The 27,230-nt window shown below is 33.4% G+C and overlaps 3 protein-coding genes and 1 pseudogene across 7 annotated transcripts; 1 reads left to right on the top strand and 3 right to left on the bottom strand.

Annotated features, from left to right (window-relative positions):
* Window positions 1-4,229: 4,229 nt before the first annotated feature.
* LOC114294642 (Tetratricopeptide repeat (TPR)-like superfamily protein) lies at window positions 4,230-10,138 on the bottom strand. 2 transcript variants are annotated; one of them, XM_082870426.1, is made up of 5 exons: window positions 8,378-10,031; window positions 6,590-6,896; window positions 5,615-6,443; window positions 5,393-5,484; window positions 4,230-4,904 (listed from the first exon to the last, which is right to left on the bottom strand). In XM_082870426.1, the coding sequence occupies exon 1, from the start codon at window positions 9,809-9,811 to the stop codon at window positions 8,387-8,389; it is 1,425 nt and encodes a 474-aa protein (XP_082726552.1). In that variant the 5' UTR covers window positions 9,812-10,031; the 3' UTR covers window positions 4,230-4,904; window positions 5,393-5,484; window positions 5,615-6,443; window positions 6,590-6,896; window positions 8,378-8,386. The 2 variants fall into 2 exon arrangements, with proteins under 2 accessions (XP_082726552.1, XP_028094574.2); XM_028238773.2 differs by having other exon boundaries at window positions 5,615-6,896; window positions 8,378-10,138.
* Window positions 10,139-12,034: 1,896 nt separating this feature from the next.
* LOC114295169 (Leucine-rich repeat (LRR) family protein) lies at window positions 12,035-18,502 on the top strand. 2 transcript variants are annotated; one of them, XR_014330488.1, is made up of 6 exons: window positions 12,035-12,467; window positions 14,438-14,668; window positions 15,968-16,114; window positions 16,255-16,397; window positions 16,492-17,805; window positions 17,995-18,502. XR_014330488.1 is itself a non-coding variant. In XM_028239367.2 (6 exons), the coding sequence occupies exons 1-6, from the start codon at window positions 12,159-12,161 to the stop codon at window positions 18,073-18,075; spliced, it is 1,026 nt and encodes a 341-aa protein (XP_028095168.2). In that variant the 5' UTR covers window positions 12,035-12,158; the 3' UTR covers window positions 18,076-18,502. The 2 variants fall into 2 exon arrangements, 1 of the variants encoding a protein (XP_028095168.2); XM_028239367.2 differs by having other exon boundaries at window positions 16,492-16,606.
* Window positions 18,503-18,798: 296 nt separating this feature from the next.
* Window positions 18,799-20,049, bottom strand: LOC145790981 (SNW/SKI-interacting protein pseudogene; annotated as a pseudogene). The gene has a single exon (XR_014330489.1). The product of XR_014330489.1 is annotated as an SNW/SKI-interacting protein pseudogene (transcript).
* A 576-nt stretch (window positions 20,050-20,625) lies between these two features.
* Window positions 20,626-23,443, bottom strand: LOC114295153 (SNW/SKI-interacting protein A). 2 transcript variants are annotated; one of them, XM_028239350.2, is made up of 2 exons: window positions 23,177-23,443; window positions 20,626-22,667 (listed from the first exon to the last, which is right to left on the bottom strand). In XM_028239350.2, the coding sequence occupies exon 2, from the start codon at window positions 22,619-22,621 to the stop codon at window positions 20,828-20,830; it is 1,794 nt and encodes a 597-aa protein (XP_028095151.2). In that variant the 5' UTR covers window positions 22,622-22,667; window positions 23,177-23,443; the 3' UTR covers window positions 20,626-20,827. The 2 variants fall into 2 exon arrangements, with proteins under 2 accessions (XP_028095151.2, XP_028095159.2); XM_028239358.2 differs by having other exon boundaries at window positions 20,626-22,676; window positions 23,177-23,422.
* Window positions 23,444-27,230: the final 3,787 nt, after the last annotated feature.

Raw genomic sequence — 27,230 nt, 5'->3', positions numbered from 1 at the left:
CTCAACAAAGCTGGTTTCAAGTAGACTATTGAATCTGACCAATATGTAATCACTAAAAAAGGCATATTTGTGGGGAAAAGGTATGCCTGTGATGGAATATTTAAATTAAACGTTGAGAATAAGAAAGCACATGTTTCTGTTTACACGCAGTCTTCTATGAATTTTTGGCATGCTCGTTTGTGTCATATTAATAGCCGATATGTGGGAGTCATGAGTAGTTTATGATTAATTCCCAGACTAACAAATAAGTTTGAGAAATGTGAAGTTTGCAGTCAAGCAAAAATAACTAAAAGGCCTCATAAAAGTGTGATGAGAAATACTGAATTGTTAGAATTACTTCACACTGATTTATGTGAATTTGAAGGAATTTTAACACGTGGTGGAAATAGATATTATATCACTTTTATTGATGATTTTTCAAAATATACTTATGTATACTTGTTGAAAAATAAAAGTGATGCTTTTGAGAAATTTAAAGAATTCCTTCTTGAAGTTGAAAATCAATTTAGTAAAAAGATTAAAAGATATAGAAGTGATAGAGACCGGGAATATGAATCTTTTGGATTCAACTCGTTTGCTCAGTCTTTGGGAATAATCCATGAAACTACTCCACCATATTCACCTGCATCTAATGGTGTAGTAGAAAGAAAAAACAGAACTTTAACTGATTTAGCAAATGTTATGCTAATTGAAGCATGTGCTCCTTCAGCAATTTTAACTGCATGTTATGTTATGAATAGAGTGCCACATAAAAAAACAAAAGTTACACCTTTTGAGTTGTGGAAAGGGCATAAGCCAAATTTGAGATATTTGAGGGTTTGGAGTTGTTTAGCTTTTGTTAGACTTGTGGACCATAAAAGACCTAAATTAGGTGTGAAAGCTGCCACTTGTGCTTTTCTTGGATATGCAACACATAGTACAGCTTATAGATTTTTTGACATGGAAAACAAAATAATTTTTGAATCAGGTGATGCAATTTTTCATGAAGAAAAATTTCTTTTTAAATCTAAAAATGGTGGGGGTCAAAATTATCAAGAAAATGTTTTATTTGAAACTGGTTCCTCTACTTCTCTTTTACAAAATCAAGACACTGTAGTTTTTGAACCTAGAAGGAGTAAAAAAAGCCAGATTAGAAAAAGATTTTGGCCCTGATTATCATGTTTTTAATGTGGAGGAAACTCCATTAACTTTACAAGAAGCTTTGGCATCTCCTGACTCTATTTTTTGGAACGAGGCTGTAAATGATGAAATGGAATCATTATTATCCAATAAAACTTGGGTATTAGTAAATTTACCACCAGGTTGTAAAACTATTGGCTGGTGGTAAATGGGTTTTGAGAAAAAAACTTAAACCAGATGGAACTATTGATAAATATAAAGTAAAGCTTGTTGCAAAAGGTTTTAAACAACAAGCAGATCTTGGCTTTTTTGATACATTTTCTCCGGTTACTAGAGTTACATCCATTAGATTATTAATTATAGTGGCTACAATTCATGATCTAAAGATTCATCAAATGGATGTTAAAACGGCCTTTTTAAATGGAGACCTGTGTGAAGAAATCTATATGGATCAACTTGAGGGTTTTGTGGAACCCGGTCAAGAAAGCAAAGTGTGCAAGCTAGTTAAATCCCTATGTGGCTTAAAACAATCTCCTAAACAGTGACATGAGAAATTTGATTCCTACATGATTGAGAATGGCTATAAAACGAATGAATGTGATGAATGCATCTACTATAAATCTGAAGAAAATTCACATGTCATTATTAACCTCTATGTGGATGATTTACTTATATTTGGCTCTAATTTGCATATCATCGTGGAAACTAAAAATATGCTTAGTAGCCATTTTGATATAAAAGATCTTGGTGAGGCTAATTATATTTTGGGAATGAAAATTACCAAAACTTGTGATGGTATATTTCTTGATCAATCGCATTATGTTGAGAAAATTTTGAGAAAATATAAGTTTTATAAGCGCAAGCATGTTCTTACTTCTTTTGATCCTCATGTGCGTTTATTTCCTATTGAAAATGATGAGGATGCAATTAATCAAAAGGAATATGCAAGTATGATTAGTAGCTTGCGTTATGCGATTGACTGTACTAGACCTGACATTGCCTATGCAGTTGGAGTACTTAGCAGGTTTACTAGCAAGCCTGACAGTGATCACTGGCTAGCCATTGAGCAGATTATGAAATATTTATCTGGTAACATAAAATATGGCTTGTTTTATAATAAGTATCTTGCAGTACTTGAAGGTTACAGTAATGCCGATTGGAATACTTTGTCAGGTAATTCATTATCAACCACTGGTTACTTATTTACATTGGGAGGTGGTGCTATATGTTGGAAATAAAAAAAAAAAAACCATTATTGCTAATTCAACAATGGAGGCTGAGTTTATTGCTTTAGCTATAGCTAGTGAAGAAGCAAATTGGTTGAGAGATTTGTTAAATGAAATCTCTTGTTGGGAAAAATCGATTCCACCTATATTGATTCATTGTGATAGCACCGCAGCAATTAGTCGAGTTAATAACCGTTATTATAACGGTAAATCCAGACCTATCAGAAGAAAACACAGTACTGTGAGATCTTATATGAATAATGACATCATAAATGTAGATTATATTAAATCTGGTGATAATCTTGCAGATCCATTAACTAAGGCCTTAGCAAGAGATAGAGTCTGGAATACATTGAGAGGGATGGGGTTGAAGCCCATTGAATATAGCAGGAGCCATGTATGAGGATACTCAACCTAGGGACCAGAGATCCTGTAATTGGGTTCAATGAGAAAAACGATCATATGATGGCCGTGAGAAATGCACTAAATTACTTTTTACCCATCCATATGATATAAGTGCATTTATCCCGTAACGTTGTAGAGGTTGAGTTATTAAAAAACTCTTAATGAATTTCTGTAGCTCTTATTGAGTGGGGGTGTCATAGTTACAGGAGCACCCTTGACAGAATTCACCTATGTGAGTGTGGTAGTGGGGCCGCTACCTATGAGATTTGGGCTAATTCTCAAACGCACTCATGAATCCTAGGATCGCACAAGGCCGTAACGTGCTAGCTTTTAAAGCTTATGTGAACACTTGGAATATTATGTGTGTGCAATAATTATTTATTTCCCTTAAGTAGTCATAGTTCAATGCTGAGCATACTATTGGCTCTAGAGTAGATATTATTGTTTCACTAATGGAGGTTCAATGCAGAGCACACCTACCATGATGCATAATATCCTTATTTGCCTAATAATCTCAATTTTTTGTTACCTATAATATTAAAATAGGTAGGGGAATGTTAGCAGATATTTTAATATTATAATGTGTTATAGGTTTGTTTTTCTTTTCTTTTCTACCAAGTTTGCTTGCCCACCAATCAAGTCTTCTTGTTTACCTATCAAGTCTTCCAAGTCCAAGTCAAGTCTTCGCCCAGAAAACTTCTTCACCAAGAACACTTGCCTGACAAGTTTTCACTTTTATATATATTGTTCTAACTTCTTATCTTAGAAGAAGAAAAAGTTTTTTGTTGCTTTATTATGTTTTGTGTGAGATTATCAGGCAAATAAAAAGGGTGTATGTGATAAAGTTTTGGGTTCAACCAATTGTGCATGCAGTATTGGTGCACCATACGACTTAGTCTGGCTGTTGTATCCTGGGGGGACAAGTCCAGGTTTTTTCTGCTGCACCGGTGTGAAACTTTGCCTAACCACAGAGGGCTTGAATCTCCTTAAAGAGAGCAAATTTCCCGTGCCTCAGCCCTTATAATAGTTATTGTAACTTTTATTATTTGTATTTTCTGGTATTTTATTTGTAATTATCACCATCAGTCGTCAATGGGAAACCCATTCCCATACAGTGTTTTATTTTGAATCACATGTTGTTTCAATACCAATCATTCACGAGAAACAAGAATGAAAACATATATACTATATGCTCGAAAATATGATACGATATGAGTAGGCTTGTATAAACACCATACAATCAAGTTCCATTTAATAATTAGACATTCAATAAGAATAGGTGATTATTGTAAAACATAAATCTAGGAGCATTATGACCCATTATTTTTTTATAGTTTGTCATGCCAAAGCTCCCGTCTATAATTTATTTCACTATATTTGATTTTGTTTTTGCTTCTAAAGGGAAACTTTTAAGAATATATACATAAGAAAAAAAAATTGGGTTAGTTTGAATCATTAAATATTTTTGAAACGATAATGTACTTCAGAACGAGTGTTTCTTATTGTCACCTTGATAAGTTCTCTCCCGAATACACTTCAGCAGAAGTTTGTTGCCAAAGTTGAAGAAACTTGAAAGCAATTGGAGTTGACCAATACACTACTATTTTATTACAGACTTCATGTGTAACAGCTCCAAAAATGTATAAAATGTTCCATTTTAATGCCGCCCGTTTGACATTCGGTTTTGCTTGTTAGTCAATCACAAGACTCCATCGACAGTTGAGCAAGCATGGCAACTGAGGCAGACAACAAATTGAGAGGCTGAGTTAAAGCCAAGATAACCGGCTGCACGGTTTGGAGGACTTCTTCAACCTCCACAAGTTGGTCCCAACAATGGAAACATGCTATCGAGTTAAAGGTCTATCCGGTCAACCCGGATGCGTCCGGTACTGCACAACCACAGAGAACTCCTTCACAAGGTCCGAAGAACGGTTACAAAATGGGGGTTGGAGAAGTTGCTAACCATTCATCCGGTTGCCTGGAGCTATAGCTTTGAGATTTTGGATAACTATATTGATTTCAATTCATTTGTTGCGACGGTGAAGTTCCTTCCTTTTGGAGAGTCGTACAGTGAAGGTTGCGAAATGGAATGTTCATTTGTTGTGGATCCCGTAGAAAGATGGAGGCTTGAGGATTTGGTTGTTTTCTATGATTCTGCAATACATGGCATGGCAAAGCGAATTGAGGAATTTATTTCTACTGTCAATTAGGTTTGAATATTTGGTCATGTTTTCTGTTTATGTTTTCAAATAATGTGTAAACTGTAAACGGAAAAATGTTTGGCAACTGTAATCGCCTCCAAAAAAAATGTAAACAGTTAACAAAAAATTGTGTTGTCACTAAATTTTTTTTTTTTCTTTTTGTTGAAAACAAGGTTTTTCCTCCTCCCCCTCCCATCTCCTCCCACCACCTCCAGCCACCCTCTCCCTTTGGCCACCACTCCCACCCCTTTTGTCGCTTCTGGCCACCATCATCAGCCATCCACAATCGCCGCTGCCCACCACCTCCAAAAACCCCCACCCCCTCCAAAAACCCCCACCCTCTGGCCACCACCTCTGGCAGCCCCGCAACCCCCAGAAACTCACTTAACATGATTTCTTGTTTTTGTTTTTGTTTGTTTTGAAAACGTTACCAAAAACTACCTTAGCAACATCATTGTAGTTTCAAATTGGACTTCATCAATTTCATTGTTCAACTCTTCATTTGAATTGAACCACGGGATGCGGTGTGGAATCTGTCACAGGAAATATAGAACACTAAATCAGGAATGGTAGAATCAAATCTGGGAATCATATTGAATTTTAAAAAAATCCCGGTTCTAGTCTACAGTACAACTTGACCTACATATCTAATATTTCACTTACCCTGTTCCAAGCCCAGCAATATGTCAGAATCAAGTAGGTGTTGTACCATGTAGATTCAAAAGGTATCAACCATTTCATCTGGTACCTGTAACTTCTCAATTTTCAACACGTCGCAAGTATGAGAGATGAGAAAATTTGATTGTATGGCAAAAATTAAATTGCTCCATGAATCAAATCCAATAAAAATTTAAATAAATGTGACAAAAACATGAAATCAGTTGATATTCTTAGCCCAAACAGTGAACAAACCATGGAGATTAAGCTTTCCAATTAAGTTTCATTTCAATTCCAAGGCAGAACAAAATGAAGCAAGGCCTTGCCTTTAATATGCACTCCACTTGTAAATCATCAAAGCATACACACTATCTTCACAAGGGCATACTCTTTGAGTTCCTCTAGGACTTTAAAACTTCATCAAACTTTAGTATGCTTACACGGATACAAGATTTCTTAATACCTATGAAGCGGGTTTTTTATTTTTTGCTTTTAACTTTTAAAATTGCTTCCTCCATCATCACCCACACTTCCTTACTTTTCTGTCAGATGGTAGAGACAAAAACAAAATTCAGACATCCATAGAAGAGAATATTGCTTTTTCACACTGGAGAATAATACAGCCTTCCAACCTTCAAGGAAAGGAAAATAAGCTGTCCCAAGATAAGACATTGTAACAGAATAATGTGCATTGATTTGGAAAGCTATCTTGAAAGGGTGTTCTGAAAACTCAGGCTTCTCATGATTATAACAGAATAATGTGCGTTACAATGCCTTGTTTCAATCCAAAGTATTCTGAATTTATGGTAGCTCAAAATCCTTCAAGGCTACATATCTGCAAAGAAGGATATAACCCAAGACTACAATCAAAGCTAATAAAATGAAATAGGGTTTACTAAAAAAATATACTAAAGAAAAAAAGTGAGCCTTGTGCTTCAAACTAGAAGTACAAGGAAAAAGAAAAAAGAGGATCACACTCACAACCACAAAGAATGTGTGCATGTGAAAATCTTGAATGCAGTTGCAAAGGCAGTGATGTCCCACAGGGCACCATGCTGAGCATAACCACCGTCTCTAGCCTCCAAGTCACAACAACCACCGGTCTCATGATGCATGCCGACCACACATCAGTGTGTTGAAGCCCTGCGTCTTGGCTTAGGGGCTTTAGTATCACGGTCATGGTACACAGGCTGCACATGTATCCCTCAGAGGCTAACATGTGTAGCTCTTATGCCGACGTGTTAGCCACACATCACTGCCCAGAACATGTGTCGTGTGTAGGAGATACCTACAATTATCAAAATTTATGATATTTGATACGACAAAAATTATGTATAATGTCAAAATGAACATTGTGAACGGTATGTGTGGAACTATGAAACACGTGCAGGGGTACATCGATATGGTTAAATCTGAAGAAGAAAAAAAGTAGAGTACGGACATGGCTGGGTACATTCATAAATAAAAAAAGTATTATTTTTTAATTTGGAGCAATGCAAAAATTAGTTAAATGTTTTAGTTGGATAAGATCTAAAGTACAATTCACATTTAATAAAAAGTAAGGTATAAATCAAAATTAAATGTCATTACATTAAATAAATTACAAACAAGAGCTTGATGCTAAGAATTAAAAAAATATATAAAAAAAAAAGTCCAATGAAATTAACGTTACTTCTATATAAAAGAAAAAACTATTCCGGCTGACGTACGGCTTGGGTATATGCTAAGTATCTCTGGTTATAAGAAAAATTAATAAGAAAAAATTTAGATACGTGTTTTGTGTATCCGGTGCATGTGAAGAAGTATCATACAAAGTACCAGTACCCAATATAGGTACGGCATGTTTGTTGAAGTACCCATTAGGCAGGCAAGTGGGCCTGTGTTGGGCAAAATATATTGAAAGTAAGATGAGATTATTTTACATAGTGTCACCGGACAATAGTGTTATCAACCAATAAAAATTTACAAAATGAGAATAAGTCTTATCTAATTCAACATTGTTGTGATATTTATTGTAAATTAAGATTATTTATTTAATGATAATACCGTCATATAATAGCACCGTTACATGTATTTGAAAAACATTTCATCTACATAATTTCTTTTCTACAAATCCCCCGAAAGGTGTGGAATTACCCTTAAAACTTTAATTGTACTTCAAAAATAGTCAGATGCACCCGAGGAGAAAATGAAAGCAAAAGAGGAGTGGCACAAGAGGTTCAAACACTGAATTGCCTTTGCTCACCAGTGTAGAATTGATCCTTTTCTTTGAAATGGACTTTGACTTTGAATGTTGATCAATTAGTTTTGCCTGTATAAATCTGAAAAATCAACCATTTCCCCCTGCTAATCAACATGATATTCATGTGATACGTATCAAGCACAGTGATCCTAAGAGCCCTCAGTTTTGGCATTAGTTTGAGACTGAATCCATATGTTAAAGATATAAGGTAGAGTAAAATTTTTTATTACACAATGTTGAAGTCTGAAATTTTTAATGGATTTCGCTGCTAGCTTAAAATCTTATTTAGTATCTGATTTTGTCCTAAAATTTGATAAGCAAGACAGAAAACCATTTTTCCATCTTACCACTAATAAACAAGAAACCAATCACTGATAATCATCTTTATGATAAATCTGTATTTAACAACACTCTAAAACCTTTGATAGATTAAAACAATTTTATGGTGTTAGCAAAAAGAACAATCGTGAAGCAAAAAAGAACAAGAATAAGAGGATAACAATTAGAATGTCATGAATATATTAAACCTTGTTGATTCAAGTTGAACTTGTAGCCAAGCTATAAGCAGGAACTTTTGCAAGTCTTCTCTCCTTCATAATGCCTCTCACCCTCTCTACTTCTTCCCACAAACCATTAGTTGCATATATATTGGATAGAACCACAAACACCCCATCATTCCAAGGTTCTAGTTCGTGTAAATGCTTTGCCACCCACTCACCCATCTCGACATGCCCATATTTCTCACAAGCGCCCATCAAACACCCCCAAATTACTACATTTGCTTTCATTGGCATATCTTCCACCATCTCTCTAGCCTCCTCGAGCAACCCAGCTCTTCCAAGCAAATCCACCATGCAGCCATAATGTGGTAACTGAGGCTTGATACCATACTCATTCTTCATCATATTGAAATAATATTTTCCCGCTTGCACTGTCCCACCATGCACACATGCACTCAAGACCCCGACAAAAGTCACATGGTTAGGCCTCACTCCAACTTCTCTCATTTGACGAAAGCACTCAAGTGCATCATTGACATGGCCGTGCATTGCATAACCCACAATCAGGGATGTCCACGAAGAAACATTTCGTTGCTCCATCCTTGAAAATACTCTGTGTGCCAAGTCCATCCGACCACACTTACCATACATGTCTATGAGTGAATTCAACATCAAAATATCTGATTTTTCAAAGCTCCTAGCTTGGAATACACATTTATGTAACTGAAGAGCTAAATTCAAGTCTCCTAGGCTTCCACAAGCCGAAGTTACACTAACCGTGGTCACATCATCCGGCTCGATCCCACTTTTCTTTAGCTCCGTGAACATGGTAATTGCTTCCTTAGCACGACCGCCTTGTGACAACCCTCCTATAATGGCATTCCAAGAACCCAACTTTCTTTCGCAATTTTGTTCAAACACTTTACGTGCATTTTTAAATTCGCCCGCTTTACAGCACAAACTAATGAAACCACTCTCACAAAACTCATTAGCCTCCAAACCATGCTTTATGGCAACCGAATGAACTTGCCGAGCCAAACCCATATCGAAAACTCGGCATAAAGCCTTCAAAACAATGGGCAATGTGTAAGAATCGGGCATGACACCGGCACGAGACATGGAAATGAATATACACAGTGCTTTGGAAGGCTTTTCTAGCCTAGTGTATGATCTTATAATGTTGTTCCAGTGAAATGGAGCAGAATTGAATTCTAGCATGTGGGTTCGAATGATATGGGCATGAATTTGATTCAATTGTGATAAATTTGAGCAATTTGACAAGTGGGTAGCTATGATTTTGGCTGGGTCTTGGGTAGAATTCAGGAATGCCATGTTTGTTGGTGATTGAGGATTGAGTGTGGTAATTGGAGCTAGACTGTGATTGAGATGCTGAGAAATTGACACGTGTTTGGGTTCTTGGATTCTCCACAGCCTAAGCATGGGACGATGAGACGAGGTCATGTGTTTACCGTGTGGTTAACAGAAATGGAGGGTTGGATCAAGCAGAGAACAAAGTTAGTTAATAACTAGTTCATCGAATCGAACTTTAGAGCTCAAAATTAAAATTACAAGGAGGGTTTTGTATTTATCAGAAAGTTTAAGGAAATCTGTGTAATTAGCCCAAAAGTTGATGAATGACAACTTGGATCACACGTGGCACAACCTAGGATGGGGTGACTTGAAATTTTTATAGAAAAATTATATGGTGATTTTTGGGCAAAAACAGGAACATGGATTGATTGAAGAAACAGTAGGACGATGACTTTTTTAACCTTTTGAAGATAATTTGACGGAGAACACTATGGTGTATCATTTTATAGCTTGTTTGATTTTGATTTTCACAAAAAAAAAAAAAAAAAAAAAAAAAAAAACACTTTTTAAGAAATTTTATTTATTTTTATTTTTTGTATTTATTTGTTTTTAATGAATTTTTTAACATTTTAAGTATTTTTTTTTTAATTTTTAAATACACTTAAAAAATATAATATTTGTGAAAAAATATTTAAAAAATTCACTAAATAAGAAAAATATAAAAATTTAGTATATTTTTTTGCATTTTTGTGCATTTATTAAATTTTAAAAATATTTTTTCATAAATATTTTACTATTTAGATATATTTAAGTAACGTGCATCTAAAAAAAAATTTACTTAAAATTTAAAAAATATTCACTAAAAATAAAAAAAATAAAAAATAAAAAATTTAATTTTCAAAAAATTGAATTCAAAAAACTGAAACCAAACACACTGAATATAATTTTATATTTTCTGAATTATAATTAAAAAAATATGAATATAATTAAAGAATTTAAAAATTATAACTAAAATAATATCATAAATAAAAAAATTAATCATAATTAAAAAAGAAAATAATACAACTAATCTGCATATGGTACGTTATTTTAAAGAAAGTATATGTTAAAATTTTTCTAATTTAACTGGTGTCATTTTATAAATATATAAAAAAATAATCGCTACATCACCACATACATATGAGTATGTTTGAATTGTGACTCTTTTTTTATAAGAATTTCTCATTTTAAAAATTCGTGGGAGACTTTTTCTGAAAGAGCCTCATGAGACAATTCGGACTGAACAAATTTGAATTATTAATCTATAAAATAAAGAGGTATTTTTTTATAATTTTTTTTACCTATTTATGTTTTATTTAATTCATGTTATTTTCTTATGTAAGTCTAATGCGTGATATAATTATCAAAATATTCCTAATAATATTCACACGGTCAATGCGAATGTTCTGTGATGTGAATGTTCACACCGTCAATGTGAATGTTTACACAATCAATATTAATATGTCAATGTGAATATTCACACTATCAATGTGAATATTTACATTGTAAAATATGAATATTTATATCACCAAATTGTTAACCATTTAAAAAATATTTATAAGGATAAAAATATTCATAAAATACCTTAAATATGAAAATTAAGATTTAGTAGATCAAATGTTTAAATAATAGGATTTATTAGAATATAAGAATATCTTGTATACTATTGAGATACAAACATTCAAAAAAAAAAGTGTGTTTGGTTTGAGTTTTTTGAATTAAGTTTTTTGAAAATTGAATTTTTTGATTTTTGTATTTTTTTTTGTTTTTAGTGAATATTTTTAAAATTTTAAACATTTTTTTTACGTTTTTAGATGCGCCTTACTTAGATGTATCTAAAAAGTAAAAAATTTGTGAAAAAATATTTTTAAAAATTAATAAATACATAAAAATACAAAAAATGTACTGAATTCTCGTATTTTTTTATATTTTTGGTATTTAGTAAATTTTTAAAAGATGTTTTTTCAATTTTTTTTTACTTTTTAGGTATATTTATTTTAAGGCCTCGTTTGGGAACAGACTAATTTAGTAACTTTTTCGATATTTAGCTAAAATATGAGTTAAAAAAAATTAATATGTTTGTAATGAATTTTTAGTTTTTTACGAAAAGATGTGCAAAAAGTAGAGAGAAAATAGAATCTTTGACTTTTTGGTGTGAGTTGTTGGTTTTTTGACTAAATTAGTAACTTTTTAACTAAAAATGAGGGTTCCCAAACAAGGCCTAAGTATGCCTAAAAATTATTGAAAATATTAAAAAAATTTAATAAAAGAAAAAAAATACAAAAAATAAAAAAATAAAATTTTCTAAAAATATTTTTAAAAAATGATAACCAAAGCATAGTGTCCTAAGATAAAATTATCCCAATATCATCAAAAAAAAAAAAAAAAAAATACTCCTTGTTTTCAAAAACAAAAAAAGAGAGAGAAATTTCAAAATAGAAAACTCCGTACCGAATCAATGGACGATCAAAGGAAACCCTCATCATCATCATCGGAGCCCAATAAGGATGCAGCAATGGTGGACGAGGACGATGAATCATCATCGGCTACAGTCCTCGATCTCACAAGCTTCCAGCTACACGATCTCGACTCAGTCGAGCTTCCACCGAGTCTGACAGAGTTGGACCTCACCGCCAATCGACTCTCCACCTTGGACCTCCGGATTGCCCACCTTTCCAACCTCAGGAAGCTCTCTCTCCGCCAGAACCTCTTCCACGACGCCGGGATCGACCCTATTTCTGGCTGGCACGAAATTTCGGACCTTGAAGTATTCAATCTCAATCTCAAACCCTAATTTTTATTATTATTGATTTTATGGTTTTTTTTTTTTTTGGTTTATTTTATTTTAGGTTGTTCCAATGTTTGAGCTATGTCAATTTAGTCGCAATGTTTGAAAAATATTATAATTTGATTCCCAATCTAACTCTGTCAATAGTTATAATTAAAGTTAGGGATGAATGTAGGAATTCATTTAAAAATTTGGACTTTTTGGTCCCAAAATATGCTATGCGAAAACTCACCTAAAATAATAATAATAATAATAATAATAATAATAATAATAATAATAATAATAATAATAATAATAATAATAATTCTGTTTACACGCCACAGAAAATCTCTATACAACATGAATCCATTTGTCATTTGGGTATAAATTTTTGAACAAAAGGCAACTGTTCGGATATAAATAGTTAAACGGAATGTATATTTGAATAATTTATTTTTGTTCATAAGTTTTTGTCTGAATAATAGTGTGTATTGATATTTTTTGTGGTGTGCAAATAGAATTTTTCCAAAAAAATTATTCAAAGTATGTGAATGGTGTCAATTTAGTCTCTAAAATTATATATTTACCCTTAATTGGAAGGAATGGTGTTTATGGATGGAATTAGGTTGGGAGATCAAATTGAAATATTTTTTTATACATTGTTGACTAAATTAAGACAATTTAATTATTTGGACCAAAATGATAAATAATATACGTTGGGACTAAAAATGTAATTAGCCCCTTTTTTTATTGTTTTTTTCTGGGTTTGATGTTTGGTTGCCAAGAAAATTTTGGAAAATTAGAGGAATCGCTGTTTTCTGTCTGTGAATTTTATGAATTAGGACCCCCATAAAAACAAAAGCATTCACTCAGCTGAACGTATTAAACTATCTGAACTGGTTTAGGAGTTTTATATGTTTTACCTGTTTATCCTTTATTTGATGCTGTTAATTTATCCTTGTTGATAGTATTATTCTAGGGTTTATCGTTTATTTGTTGGAAAATATTGTGGGAAATGTAAATACAAATTTTGTTTTATGTATGAATTTTGTACTTTGGGACTCCTTTTTAGTTTGGATCTTGATACTGCCGCCCGTTGATGGAGGGGTTTAGTGAGAAAAGAAAAGAAATGGAGATAAATAGATTTCTCATCACTTGTATGGATAAATGGTAAGAAAATAAGAAAAATTGTGAGAAAGAGAAATCTCTTAAAACTCATGTAGTCTTTGTAGAAATTTTATAATACCTACATTACCTTTCTAAAACATAGCAAATAAAATAAACCGACATTTGTCCTCCTTTATTCATTGTTCATAATTCTAAACAAAATGGTGAGAAACCACTGTCATTTCTTTTATTTTCTCATGAGAAACCATAATCTTATATATAAAAAAATTCTCGCCTACCATACCAAACGGAGCCCTAAAGAAACATAAAAAGAGACTTGGAACTCAAATTGGATAAGTTTGCCACATTGCGTGTGGAATTCATGGAAACCAAAGCATTTATTCTCATTTGAAAAAATGGAAGAGCATTTTAGTCACTAGACTAGAGATATTCAGATGCCACTGACCAATTTGGTGTTTCAACTTGCTTGAAGTAACGAAATAAGATATGGCTAAGATTTTATTCTTTGTTACCATGACTGTGGTATTACTATTAACTTTGTTAACATTTCCTTAATTTTCTCAGTCACCAAACAGTGTTTGTGTAAGAATGATTCCTTGCGTTATTTGAACACAAGCACGATGAGTTGTTTATTGATTGGAGTGAACATTCTATGGACTGAGACAATATGCATCTCTTTTCCAAATTCTATGATGAATAGACCCATGTCCATATTTATATGTACTATTGCAATTTGGCAAATGTGGTCCTATACTATTTTTTCTTTCTTTCTTTCTTTCTGTTTTTGTGCTTTCATTTCAGTTATATTGTTGAAGTAATTTACAAGATGTTTGTTTTTGCAGGAGCTTGTGTTCAGGGATAATAAACTAACAAAAATACCTGATGTTAGCATATTCAGAAGGCTTTTGGTATTTGACATATCTTTCAATGAGATCTCATCATTGAATGGATTGTCTAAGGTCTCCAACACACTCAAGGAACTCTATGTGTCTAAAAATGAAGTTACTAAGATGGAGGAGATTGATCACTTTCATGAACTACGAATTCTTGAACTGGGTTCAAACAGATTACGGGTTAGAACTCTGATCTCTTGAAGCATGCGTCTGCTACAAACTAACAATTGTTTCAAATACTAACTGTTTACTACATCTCTAGGTGTCCATGAAGCACAAGTACTTTTAGATGGGAGTTGTGTCAATACCATGTCCATATCAAAATACCAACTCCTTGAATACCTGAGGTTACGCATTGGATACTTCCTAACTATCTATAATTAATTCCCCTTATTTTGAAGATGTATCGTATAATTTAGGCCGCAATATGACCTTGCTTGAGATGGAGATGTGGTATGTTTTTGTGTAGTATTAGAGTATAATGGTAGGAGAAATATATTTATCAAAAAATAATAATAATAATAATAATAATAATGGTAGGAGAAATATGAAAGAATTAGAAACAAAAAGATTAAAGTGTGTAAAGTTTGGTCCAAGATCGTGTCTGCAAAATATGACCTTAATCTTTATTATGTGTGAATATATTAAAAGTTTGAACTTGAAAATATTTAATTGATAAATAAAAGCAAATAGTTTGCTGTGAATGTATTATGACAAACTCGCCTTTTAATTTAAAAGTATATTTAATACATACATACATGTCATATATACTACTTTATCCTTGACATTCCCATATTCTAGTTTTTTTAGATTTGTCATATCAAAGTGTCTGAATCGTGTCATACCCTTATCTTGTATCCATATCTCTACTTCATATGTGGTTGTCTAAGAAGCATGGACACGAACAAGACACGGACACACAACAATTTTCGAAAAATGTAGGACGCAACACGTGGACATGTACAAAATATATAATTTTATATATTTATTATATATGATATATATGAATATAGTATTGATAGATAATAATAAAAAATGCAATATAACACTAATTTCTATAAATTTCATTGTTTTTCTTTTATCATTATCTCCTAAGTTATTTTGTTCAAATTTATAATTAGTTTTATGTGTGCCTAATCGATGGATGCGTGTGTTTAAATGATGGATATGTGTGTCTTCCAAGTGCCCAAGGAGTGTCCGGATCTTAAACAATCTTTAAAAATTAGGACACGTTTTGATGAGTCTGACACGTACACGCCACTTTTTATGAAGCGTTCATGCTTCTTAGGTGGTTGTGGATTGCATGATGTCAGTCTACGAATAATAAAACGTTCACCACATGTTATGTGTGTATCTATGCAAAAGGAGAGTTGGAGGCAAAAATAAAATGGAAGAATGTGGGCATATGTTACGGTTTTCTCTTTTTTTTTTTTTTTTACTGGAATATGTGCTCAATCTTGATGTACTTTGTTTATCCAGGTAATGGAGAATTTACAAAATTTCACAAATTTACAAGAGCTATGGTTAGGTCGGAATCGAATTCGAGCTATTAACCTATGTGGGCTCAAGTGCATTAAGAAGATTAGCTTGCAAAGCAATCGTTTAACTTCTATGGCAGGATTGGAGGTATTTCATTGTTAAATATAATGATGTTTAGAGTGAGACGAGATTCATTAAGAAAATAAAAGTGCTTTTAGCTAGAAGTGCAGATAAGATTTTTGTCTTTTTTTTTTTTTTTTTTGGGATCTTGTTCCCCCGTTTTCCAGGAATGCATTGCTCTAGAAGAACTTTACATGAGCCACAATGGTATTGCTAAAATGGAAGGCCTATCAACCTTGATAAATCTCCGGGTCTTGGATGTGTCATCAAATAAGCTAACAGCAATTGATGACATTAAAAACCTTCCCCGGTATGAATTATCTTCCCTTCTCATACATATGGATTGATCTTGTCATCCAATTTATACTGTAATGATCTCAGTACCCCGCATACTTGTAATGCAGATTAGAAGATTTATGGCTTAATGACAACCAAATAACATCACTCGAAGATATTGCTGAGGCAGTTGCTGGTTCAAGAGACAAGCTCACCACCATCTACCTTGAGCGTAATCCATGTGTACGGTTATTTCATACTCAATGGGTCTTATAAACTACAGCCTCCTTTTTCACCTTTACCTGCATACATTGACTCTGTTTTCAACTATTTCCTATTTCTATATGCTTATTCTTACGTGGCTTTCTTTTGAGAGATATGCTCTGGTTTGGAATTGTTATGGTCCTTTCAGGATTGTGTGGAATTTTCATGGTTCTTTTATGTAGATCTTATCTGAAATCTGTTTTCTTCTAGTTATACTACTATACTCATCAAACTTTCCTCCTTCAATTTTTATTTTTTATGTTTTGAAAATGTTGCAATGGACCAAACCAGAAAATTCTTCTGAATTCTAAATTGAAATGTTTGATGAACCTCCTCAACTTTACTTTTTGTAGTACTTATTTTCAGTCCCCTGGGGTAGTCAATTTATAAGGAAACCTCAGAACATATGGAACGGGAAAATAATACATCATTAGACAGTTCTGGGAATTGATAGGCAGCCTATACTGAATTTATCGGTAAACATTTCAGAAGATTCCAATAATTTTTGTTCGGCTATTTTAATTGAATAGGAATACAAGTGTTATGCAGGGGGAATGAATTTCAAGTTGTTATGGATTAGAAAATTACTTCATTTTGTGTTGTGACTGTATAAAGGTGATAATTGCATATTGTAATTATCTGGGTGGTATGCTCCTTTTGTAATTTCTTTTCAATTTTTATTCGTTTTTTATTGTTATTTTTATATACACATTAAAAACATCTTCTAGCTTTTATAAAAGATTTGAAATGCTATAGCAGCCAGTTTTTTGAGTATTAGAGATGTGATGGAAAATCCTCTCTTATGGATATTTACAAGCTAAAATTTCTGAAAACAAATTCAATGTGAACAAATGATATATATGATAACAATATTCAAGCTGTGCTTGAACTGGCTAAACAGATTTGTCCCTATGACATGTCTTTCAACTGAATTTGTTTAGATTGCATCTCTGAGTTTAGCTACCAAAACAAAATGTGAAATTATTATTATTATTATTATTATTATTATTATTATTGGGGGATGAATGTTAATAATTTTAAGGAATTGGTGGTGGAGGTATTGTCTTGGTGCTGGTGGCAGAGTTGAATGAGGAAGCAATTGTACTGCTGGTGATGATAAGAGTCATCTCTCTCTCCCTCTCTCTCAGTCATGTTGGTGGTGTTCTTGACACAAACAGGTGTAGTCAGGTGTTCAATTAAGCTGCACCTAACAGCCCTATAGTTATGTGATTGTTTGTGATTCATTCTGTGTTCAGTTCCTGTGTTAGTAGCATTGTTATGGTATATTAATAAAAGCCTATGATCTTCTCTTGATCAACCCTTCCTTGAATTTTTCGTCTTACTTGTATTTCTGTAACACTCTGCAGGCAAAATCTCCGAATTACATGACCACTGTGGGACAAGCCTTTCCAAATATTCAGCAAATTGATTCCGAAGTATTTGCATAGAAGTTTGTCTGCCTGGAATTTGAACTTTTCCGCAGAGAGGAAGTTGATTCTGGGAAGTATTAGCTGAATAAGGCAAATTAAATGTTGCCTTTGATTTTATCATGCAAATCTGCTTTCGTGCAAAACATTAGCTTACTGTGAAGCTTGTGGTTTGGAAGTTCAGCCTAGAAGTTGACTTCGGTATTTTGAGGGGACAATGCAAGCAGGGCAATTTTAACTGTCTGGTCAGACTGTTAAAGTATTGGCCTTCCCTTTCACCATTGTACTTCCTAGTTGAAAACACACTTTTGTTTTTGAATTTTGTTGGTTTGTTTTTTTTTTCTGTCCCTGGTGGAGTTTCGGAGCTCTTTTTTGATACACAGAAAATTTCAAGTTCATGAACTCAAAAGTTCCTCAGTTTTATGATATGATCTTGTTTTTTTATTTATTTGTTATTATTATTATTGTTTTAGTGTCTGTAACAACTGGAAAACTGGCATATCTGTGGACACTTAAATACAATCATCTATATATTGATTCCCTGAAATATTTTCCACACTCCATCAAAATGGGAGCATGCTTAGAATATTTTATGTACTGGTAATGTTCCTGAATTTGCCACCATTTTCATGTACCTAGCTATAATTATAAGCAAAAACTCAAGAATTCTTTGTTTTGTTGTTCATGTTTTGTTGCGGGAGTGGTGGTGGAAGAAGCAAAGATAAATTTGATGTCACACAAAAGTAACATAAAAAAAAATGAAATATAAGTGACAGTACTAGCAAACTACAAGAAAAGAAACTATAGAACAGTACTAAATGCTGGAAATATTTTTGACAGCTTTTCTCAGAATTTGTGGGAAAAAAAAAAAAGAAAAAAATAAATAAAGAAAAAACCATGAAACCTTTTTTCACCGAGATTTAAGGAAGGCCCGGATTTTTTTTAAATGAACTTGTAAAATCTTCACTTACCAAACAAAGTACGAGGATATTTCCCAAACATACAGCTTCATGCTTGACCCTTCACCTCAGTCAAGAACTAGCTAAACCAAATGGATCAGCTTCTTCTTCACTTTCCCAATCTCAACATGCCTTTATATCTCTCTAGTAATCTTTCTCTACTCTCCCAAACTTCTCTCTCTCTCTCCCTCTCTCTCTCCGCCGCTCCATGTGAATTTTCTCCCTCTTCAACTGCCCTTCCCTTTTCTCCGGCTCCATTGCCATCTGAAATCGTGCCCTCTGCGCTAAACCACGCAATCCCTCCACTTTCCCTTCTTTCTCCTTCATCACTCTTTTTCAACCTTCAACTTCATAGCAACAGCCTCTCTAGCCTTTTGTTCTGCCACGTACAATGCTTCTGAAACCTTGGCAAAATTATCATTGATCTGAACATCCTGAATTCCCCTACTATTCGCCTGGCAGCACTTGTCGAGTGGGATTGTAAACCCTTTTGGATTCTTCCAGTTTAAAACACATGGTGGAATCTTCCAATCCTGTTGGTCCTTGACAGTCACAGGCTGAGGCGGAGAATGCAAAACCGACACGGGTGGAGAGCCAGAGGCCTTGGGAACCCTCAATTTTGGTAACTCTAATGGCTCCACCGCCATTACAACCATCTTAACAATCCCCTCATTCAATCCCGATGGATTGTACTTCACGAATTTTGAATGAGAATGAGAAGATTGTGTCATGCCCAAATCTTTGATTCACAATCATCTCGAGCTCAGATTTCATCTTGTGGGTTGTATCATAAATCACCTTCTCCAACTCCTCCTCAATCTTCAAGTACTTGGGCACAACATCACTATGCTGCGAATAGACAATTTTCAAAGCGTTTGTATTCCTACCCATGACGAAACAGAAAGGTATCTATTCGCAGCATAATGATCTTTGTATTGAATTTTTAAAATTTTTAAAAATTATTTTCAAAATATAAAACTCAATTAATTTGAAAAGTTATAACCAAATAAGTTTTCAATTTTCAAATCTATTTTTAAAAATCCTAAACCCAACACTGATTTCGAAACTAAATCAAGTACTTTCAAAACTAAACCAAATGCAAACTAAGCGTTTCTACTCAATAAGCTGATCAAGCCCAATATTACCAAAATTATATAAAATTTTAATAATAATTTTCTAATTATATAAATTTGATCAACTTAGTGAATTAGTCTCACATAAGTCAGTGATAATTTTAGAAAATTTTTTTTGTCAAAAATCCCAACAACATTATAAGTTGAACCAATTGACATAAAATCTAAAATGAAGGGTGAAAATTGAGTCAGTTGAATCTGTAAAACCAAAATGGCACATTGAATTCTCTCAAGTTGGCCATCCAACTTGAGAGAACAGTTTAGGTTTAGATCTATTTTGGGATCAATTTTAGTAATCCGAATTGTTCACTTTTTATAATCAGTTTGGGCCGTGTCTTTTCTTTGTTTTTCTTTTTCCCATTTTGTTGGGGATGGAAGTAGCAACATGGCAGGTAAATTTGATCTCACACAAATCAGGATAGCAGAAAGACAAAAATAATTGACTGTAGCCAACTGCAAGAAAAACTATAGAACAGCACTATAGAAAGTTAATAGTTTATTGCAGTAACCAGTAAAATGTAAAGAGAATCTTACTTACCAAACACAAGTACAAGCATTTCCCAAAACATACAACTTCATATGCTTAAGCTCCGCCCAACCTATATAAATTCAGGCAACACAAATGAAGCAACATTAAAGATGTAAATAAAGCAGGGAATCTGAAGCCGATGAAGAGTTGTTTTAACGCCCCCTTTCGAAACCAATACGAGTCCGGCCTGATCCTTCATGCCCATCTCTCATCGATGACCCGGCACTTGCTTTCATAGTCCCTCCACTGCCAACTTTGTCCATGGCCTTCTTACCCTTCTTCACCTCTGTCAAGAACTGGTCCAAACCAAACGGATCAGCTTCTTCTGCTTCTTTCTCAAATTCAACTGGCCTGTCTCTTGGACCACCCTTTTCATTGGTACCCACGAATGCCTTGTCAGGTTTGAAGCGGTCAGTCTTCATAATCTTCTCCAGCTGCTCATCTGCACCTCCATACATATCTGCATCTGCATCTTTCTTCGGCCTGTACAGAGTTGAGAGAGTGGGCTGAGCAGTAAACAGACCCTTATCGTAGACGTTGTACTGATCGTCGGTAGCAAACCCTGAATCCATCCCCTTCTCTTGGTTGAACAATCTCTGATCATACATAACCTCACCCCCTCTTCCGGCACCAGCAGAGGCCATCCCAAGAGCAACCTTCTCACTGATATCACGGTCTCTATCTCTAGTAATCTTACTCTTCTTTCCAACTGCTGCATCCTTTGCCTCCAACCTTCTCTCCCTCTCCCTCTCTCTCCGCCGCTCCTCACGAATTTTTTCCCTCTGCAACCGCTCTTCCCTCTCCTCCTTACTCTCCCTTGGGATATCCTTCTCTTTAACACGCTCATAATCCCCCCTCATATCAGCATCTTCCATCATACTCTTGTCAGAAGGAATTGGAATAGCAGCCGGGGGTCCTGCACCAGTCCTCTCAGATCGCGCCCTTTGAGCTAAGGCACGCAATTCTTGCTCTTTCCTTTCCTTCTCCTTCATCATCATCTCTTTTTGAACCTTTGACCTCATTGCAACAGCTTCTCTAGCCTTCTGTTCTGCTACATACAACGCTTCCGACAACTTTGCAAAATTATCATTAATCTGAACCTCTTGAAGCCCCCTACCATCTGCAGCTAAGCGCTTGTCAAGTGGGATTGTATACCCTTTTGGGTTCTTCCAGTTCGAAATACATGGCGGAATTTTCCAATCCTGTTGGTCCTTTACAGTCACAGGACGAGGCGGAGAGTGCATCACTGGCACGGGTGGAGAACCAGAGGCCTTAGGAACCCTCTTGTGTTTGAACTTTGGAGGCTCTAATGGGTCCACAGGCATCTCAACCATCCTGATAATTCTCTCCTTTGCACCTGAATTAAACGCTGCAGACTGTTGCGATGGCTTGTATTTGATGAATTTCGAATCAGAAGATTGTGTTGGCACGTTTTTTGGTTGAGCAGCGCTCAATCTCCTATTGACAATCTTCTCAAGCTCTGCTTTCGTCTGTTGGGTTGTCTCGTCAATCTCTTTCTCCTCTTCATCCTCCTCTTTCTCATTTTTCAAAAACTTGGGCACAAGGTCCGTGTGCTGGGAATATACAATCTTCGAAGCATTTTCATTTTGTTTCACAATCGCATCAAATGTCACATTACCATGCTCATCAACCGTAACAGGCAATGTCTTCTGTCCAGGCTTTGCACCAGTCTTCCTACCCATACCAAGAGGGTACTGCGCGTAGTGAATCTCAGGGAATGCCCCACCATCACCAAAATCCTCAGGCTTGGAGGGTCGAAAGCCATCCCGCTTTCGATACAGAGGCACTAGATTGACTTTGACTGTCACAGATTGATCAGCCTCGGCAGCACTGTACCTCTGCTTGAACCACGGATCGTTGGAGTGATCATAATGAGTAGCCCCCGATGATTTTGCCGGAGGAAGAAGCTCCTTAAGAGCCGCCATCGAAAACCCAAACCTCAAATCCAAAAAATTCCCCAAACTTCACTGACTGCAAACCCTTCAACCAGAAGGTAACAACAATTAATCGATCACTCCCATAACAAAACTAACCAAAACTATTAATTTAAAAAACAACACCACGAATAATAAATAGAAGGTCAAAACAGTACAAAAGCACTAGAGATTGCATATTGAACTGAAATCTAAACCCTAAATTAAGATTCAAAACATAATCTTTATACTGAACTAAATATAACTAACAATGAATATGCATATATGAATGAACTGAAAATCAAACTTCATTACCTGCAAACCCTAGAACCAGAAGATAACAACAGCTAATCGATCACAGCCGTATAAACAAACAGCACAAACGAAAAAAAACTAACCGAAACACTCGATTTCAAAACAAAAAAAAATAAAAATAGAAAACAAATCAAAACAGAAAAAAAACAATCATGAATCGACAGTTGCTAGAGGTGTGAACCCTATATTAAGATCAAAAACATAATCTTCATACTGAACCAAAGATGAATGATCTGAGAAATCAAAGCATACGTGGTGAAAGGTGTGAATCGAGCTCCACCTACGGCAAGACGCAACACAGAATCGTGAGGTCCTTCTTCAACGTCTGGCTCTCAAACTAGGTTTTGGTTTTGGATCTATTTTTAAAGTTGATGACAAAAATAATTGTCAGACCTGACTCGTTTGTAACTCGGGTTCTACACTCACCATTTCAGATCCCACCGAAACTGACCCGGAAAGCCTTTTTATTTTGGCCGTGGCCTTCGTTTGGAAGGAATTAATTTTTAAGCAATGATTCATAGTTTTAAATTTAGAGCTTTGATAATGACTTTAATAATGTGATCAAATTATTTGGTCATTTATTTAAAATTAATAAAAAAAAATTTAAATAAAAATTAATTTGTCATAATAATTTTTAAAACATAAAAAAATATTTTAAAACAAAACAATTAAAATAAAATTTTCAATCAAATATACAATCAAAATAATTTTAAAGCACTAGCTGAATATTGTTTTTAATAAAAAATAATATATATTTTTTAATATTTTAAATAAAAAATACAATAATTATTTTTTTGAATTAAATTTTAAAAAGAGTTTGATTATGAGTTTTGAATAGAATTTTCAATAGAGTTTTAAGTTGTGTGTTTCTTTATGAGTTCTAAGTTTTTGAATTAAGTTTTGAAAATTCTTTTCAAAACTTATAATCAAACAACTTTTCTTATTTCAAAACTCATTTCAAAAATTCAAAAATCAATTCAAAATTTTTTTCAAAACTAATAACCAAACAAATTTTTTCTTTTTAAATCATGATTCAACAACTCATAAACTCAAAATACAACTCCATTCTCAAATCATTATTCTAAAACTAAACCAAATGCTACCTTTACTTGTAGTGTAGCTGTAGCCATGGATAACTCCAAATGATAAGTGTAATATCAAATATCTATTACATGGTTTTCTTGTGCAGGTCTTTCTAGATTTAACAACATACTCCGAGTTATGCCACTTTCTTTGGTAGTTAGCTAAAAAACTAGCTTATTGATTAAAATAAACCTACAGAAAAGGCATTGCTAAAAAAACTAGTTTGATTGGCACATTGCTAGCTTTTTGGCTTTTCTGATAATTTTTTAACATAGGTATATTAGGTAACCTTTGCTAGCATTTTGGCTTTTTTTTTAATACAAAATGACCAATTTGACCAGGATATTGAATTCCAATGATGGAATAAGGAAGATGGGATAAGGCCAAAATAGGAAAATATCAAAATTGGCTGGGCTGACTTGTTCATTGGGCTTTTGGGTAGGAAATAAGCCAATTAGTGGCTAAAGTCGGCTTTGTTTATCAAAATGAGTTTTTTAAGCTAATAACTTGGCTTTTAAGATCATCCCAAAGGAAATATTTCATATATCTCAATCAAGTATTTATTACATTTTTCATTATTTCTTCATAGGGGTTAGACAACTTATTGTTGTGGAGGCTGGCAGCAAGCGTGTAGAATGCATTAGAACAATTGGCGACATCTTCAGATTCTTGCTCAGTTAGTGGATGGACTAACAGCTTTAGGGGCTAGTAATGGTGGCTTTCCACCCAAATTGTGTTTTTCTATAACTATCACTGCTGTACCTTTGTGGAAAGCTTCCTCACCCTCAATGATTTGTTTCCATTTTTTTTCCCTCTTTCCCAAATATACCATTGGATTAGCCTTTTGCATATTTGCCTGGTCTTTTACCATCTTAGACGGTAGATAGAGAGACTTGTAAATTGCAAGGATTGGGCTTTGCCCCCTACTCTATTCATCTCCCAAATTGTTATCTCGACTAAATTGTGTGTTGCTTCCACAGCTGCCATTTTTGTGAACACCATGAAACTAAGTACCAGTTGACATTTCTATGCTATTATTGGTAGAAAAGAGTGGAATAAAAATAAACCAGAGATGGATATTAGATGGTCGGAATTGTTCTTATGCTTATTTCATGGACTTGTGATTGATGTTGCAGTTGTTAATCTTCGTGTTGTAAATTTTTTTTTTCTCATTTTGTCGATCCTTTTTTTTTAAGGCATATGACCTTCAATTCCTTTTTGAAAAGGTGTGTTCTATTTAGTCCCATAACCTTTTGTTTATATCCAAAAACCCTGTGCATGTTTTTCTTTTCTCTTTCTCGGTGTCTTTGTTTTTCTGTCTCTTTCTCTTCTTGATTTTCGGTAAACGGCGACCATGTCTATCTTTTCTTTCTCTTTTTGATATATAGTCACCAACGACCAGTGATTACCATCGATTGGGATTCACCGGTAACCACTGACATTTGACTTCTTGCTTTATCCTCACTGATGGCGAAGGAGATAAGTTTCTAGCGAATAAGATGTGTAGATCTACTTAGATTTACATTAGATGTGAGTAGATTTACACCATATCTGGTTAAATCTAAACCATAAATAGTTGTCAGAGTACAATCCTTTCTATATTTGTTTCTTTTCTTAGATTACACAGTTCTTTTTTCTTGTTTTAATGGAGAAAATTTTCAAATTCTGAACAAATTATTTTTGAGTTTTAGTTATAAGCAGTGAAATTGTAAAATTTTACAATTTTAATTTTTTTGGTGTTAAAATAAATCATGGTTTAAAATTGTAAAATTTTACATTTTCATAACGAGTTTTAGAATTCAGTTTGATTAATAAAGATAAATGCTTAATAGAATTATGCTTTGAAACTGTAATATTTTATAGTTTCAAAACTTATTTTTCAGTTAATTAATATTGGAGATTATTTGCTCTTTTCCTATTATTATTGTCTTTTGTTGTTATGTTTTTTTTCCCCTTTCAGTTTATTAATATTTAGTACATTTTACTATATTTCTTTCACTCTAATTTCTCTATTTATTCTTTCTTTTTTTGATAATATTTTGGACATTTTGTGAGTCTTCGACGATGTTCTTGACGTTCAAAGAATGTTCTCGACATTTCGACGACTTCCAGTAACGTTCGGAATACTTTGGTGATACTCCGGCAAATTTTCTATGATACTCCGACAACTTTTAGGTAATGTTGAACATTTCGGCGAATTTTTAGTGACCATCTAATTGAAGTCCGACGGTAGTGAGATATAACAGTCTTTAATTTTTTTTTTTTTTAAAAAGGATTTTTAGGCAACAATTAAAAACACGTTGAATTAATTAATACAAATATTTTATTTTTGGACTAGATAAATTTTACATTTTGTATTTGAGACTTACTGGTAAATTTTTGTTTTTTTTGTTTTTTGGAATCGAGTTCCAAGAGCTTGTTAAATTACATTTGCATTATCTAAAGTATTGATTAAATCCCATTTTAGCCTTTTAATTTTTTTTCCTTCAATTTGATAATTAAAATATTATTCAAATTAGGCCAATGTGGTTTAATTGGTTGTTGACCAGAAAAACATCATTGTGGGAAAATTTAATACTTTATGAGGCAAATTAAAATTCAACGGGAAAGTTTTAATGCCATGTGAAATTCGTTGTTAGTTGACAAAATTTGATTATAATAATTATTTTATTTAAAATAATTTTTTAATAAATTAAATGTGAGAATATAATAAGATAATTATTTTATTTTATTCTTGCAACATCTCCAATTCTTTATATATATTTTGTTTCATCAAATTTATTCAACAATTTAAATTAAAAGTACGACTTGATATATAGCTCACTTCAAAAACTTGCTCCAAGAGTGTAAATCAAAATTTTCATCAAATATTTTTAAAAATACCTAACACATCTAAAAATCTTATTTAACAAGTTCAATGAAAAAAAAAATTAATTTTCAATCCTTCATCTGTTAATAATTTTATCAAATTTAAGTAAAAATAATTATTAAAAATTTGATGAATAGATTACATCTAAGTTTTATCAAAATTTTAACTAAATCTAAAATTTGGCGACTTTAAAATTATACTCATTTGGTAACTTTAAATTTTAACTCCCCTTTGGCAAATGGATTGGCTTTTAATTGGGATTAAAAAAATACGAAAAGACAAAATAGATTAAATAAGTTAATAAAATAAAATGTCATATTTAAACCATAATTATTTCACTTTTTTCTAAAAAAA

Source organism: Camellia sinensis, chromosome 5 (assembly GCF_055761805.1).
Source record: "Camellia sinensis isolate YWXY chromosome 5, ASM5576180v1, whole genome shotgun sequence".
NCBI classification, from domain to species: domain Eukaryota; kingdom Viridiplantae; phylum Streptophyta; class Magnoliopsida; order Ericales; family Theaceae; genus Camellia; species Camellia sinensis.
Note: the sequence above shows the minus strand (reverse complement) of the source record. Positions and strands in the feature narration are given on the sequence as shown.

Excerpts from the sequence above, each read along its gene's own strand:
- LOC114294642 (XM_028238773.2), bottom strand. The coding sequence starts at position 9,811 with ATGACCTCGTCTCATCGTCCCATGCTTAGGCTGTGGAGAATCCAAGAA.
- LOC114295169 (XM_028239367.2), top strand. The coding sequence starts at position 12,159 with ATGGACGATCAAAGGAAACCCTCATCATCATCATCGGAGCCCAATAAG. Across the intron at positions 14,669-15,967 it reads TGGGTTCAAACAGATTACGG|GTAATGGAGAATTTACAAAA; the intron begins GTTAGAACTCTG and ends TTGTTTATCCAG. Across the intron at positions 16,398-16,491 it reads GACATTAAAAACCTTCCCCG|ATTAGAAGATTTATGGCTTA; the intron begins GTATGAATTATC and ends CTTGTAATGCAG.
- LOC114295153 (XM_028239350.2), bottom strand. The coding sequence starts at position 22,621 with ATGGCGGCTCTTAAGGAGCTTCTTCCTCCGGCAAAATCATCGGGGGCT.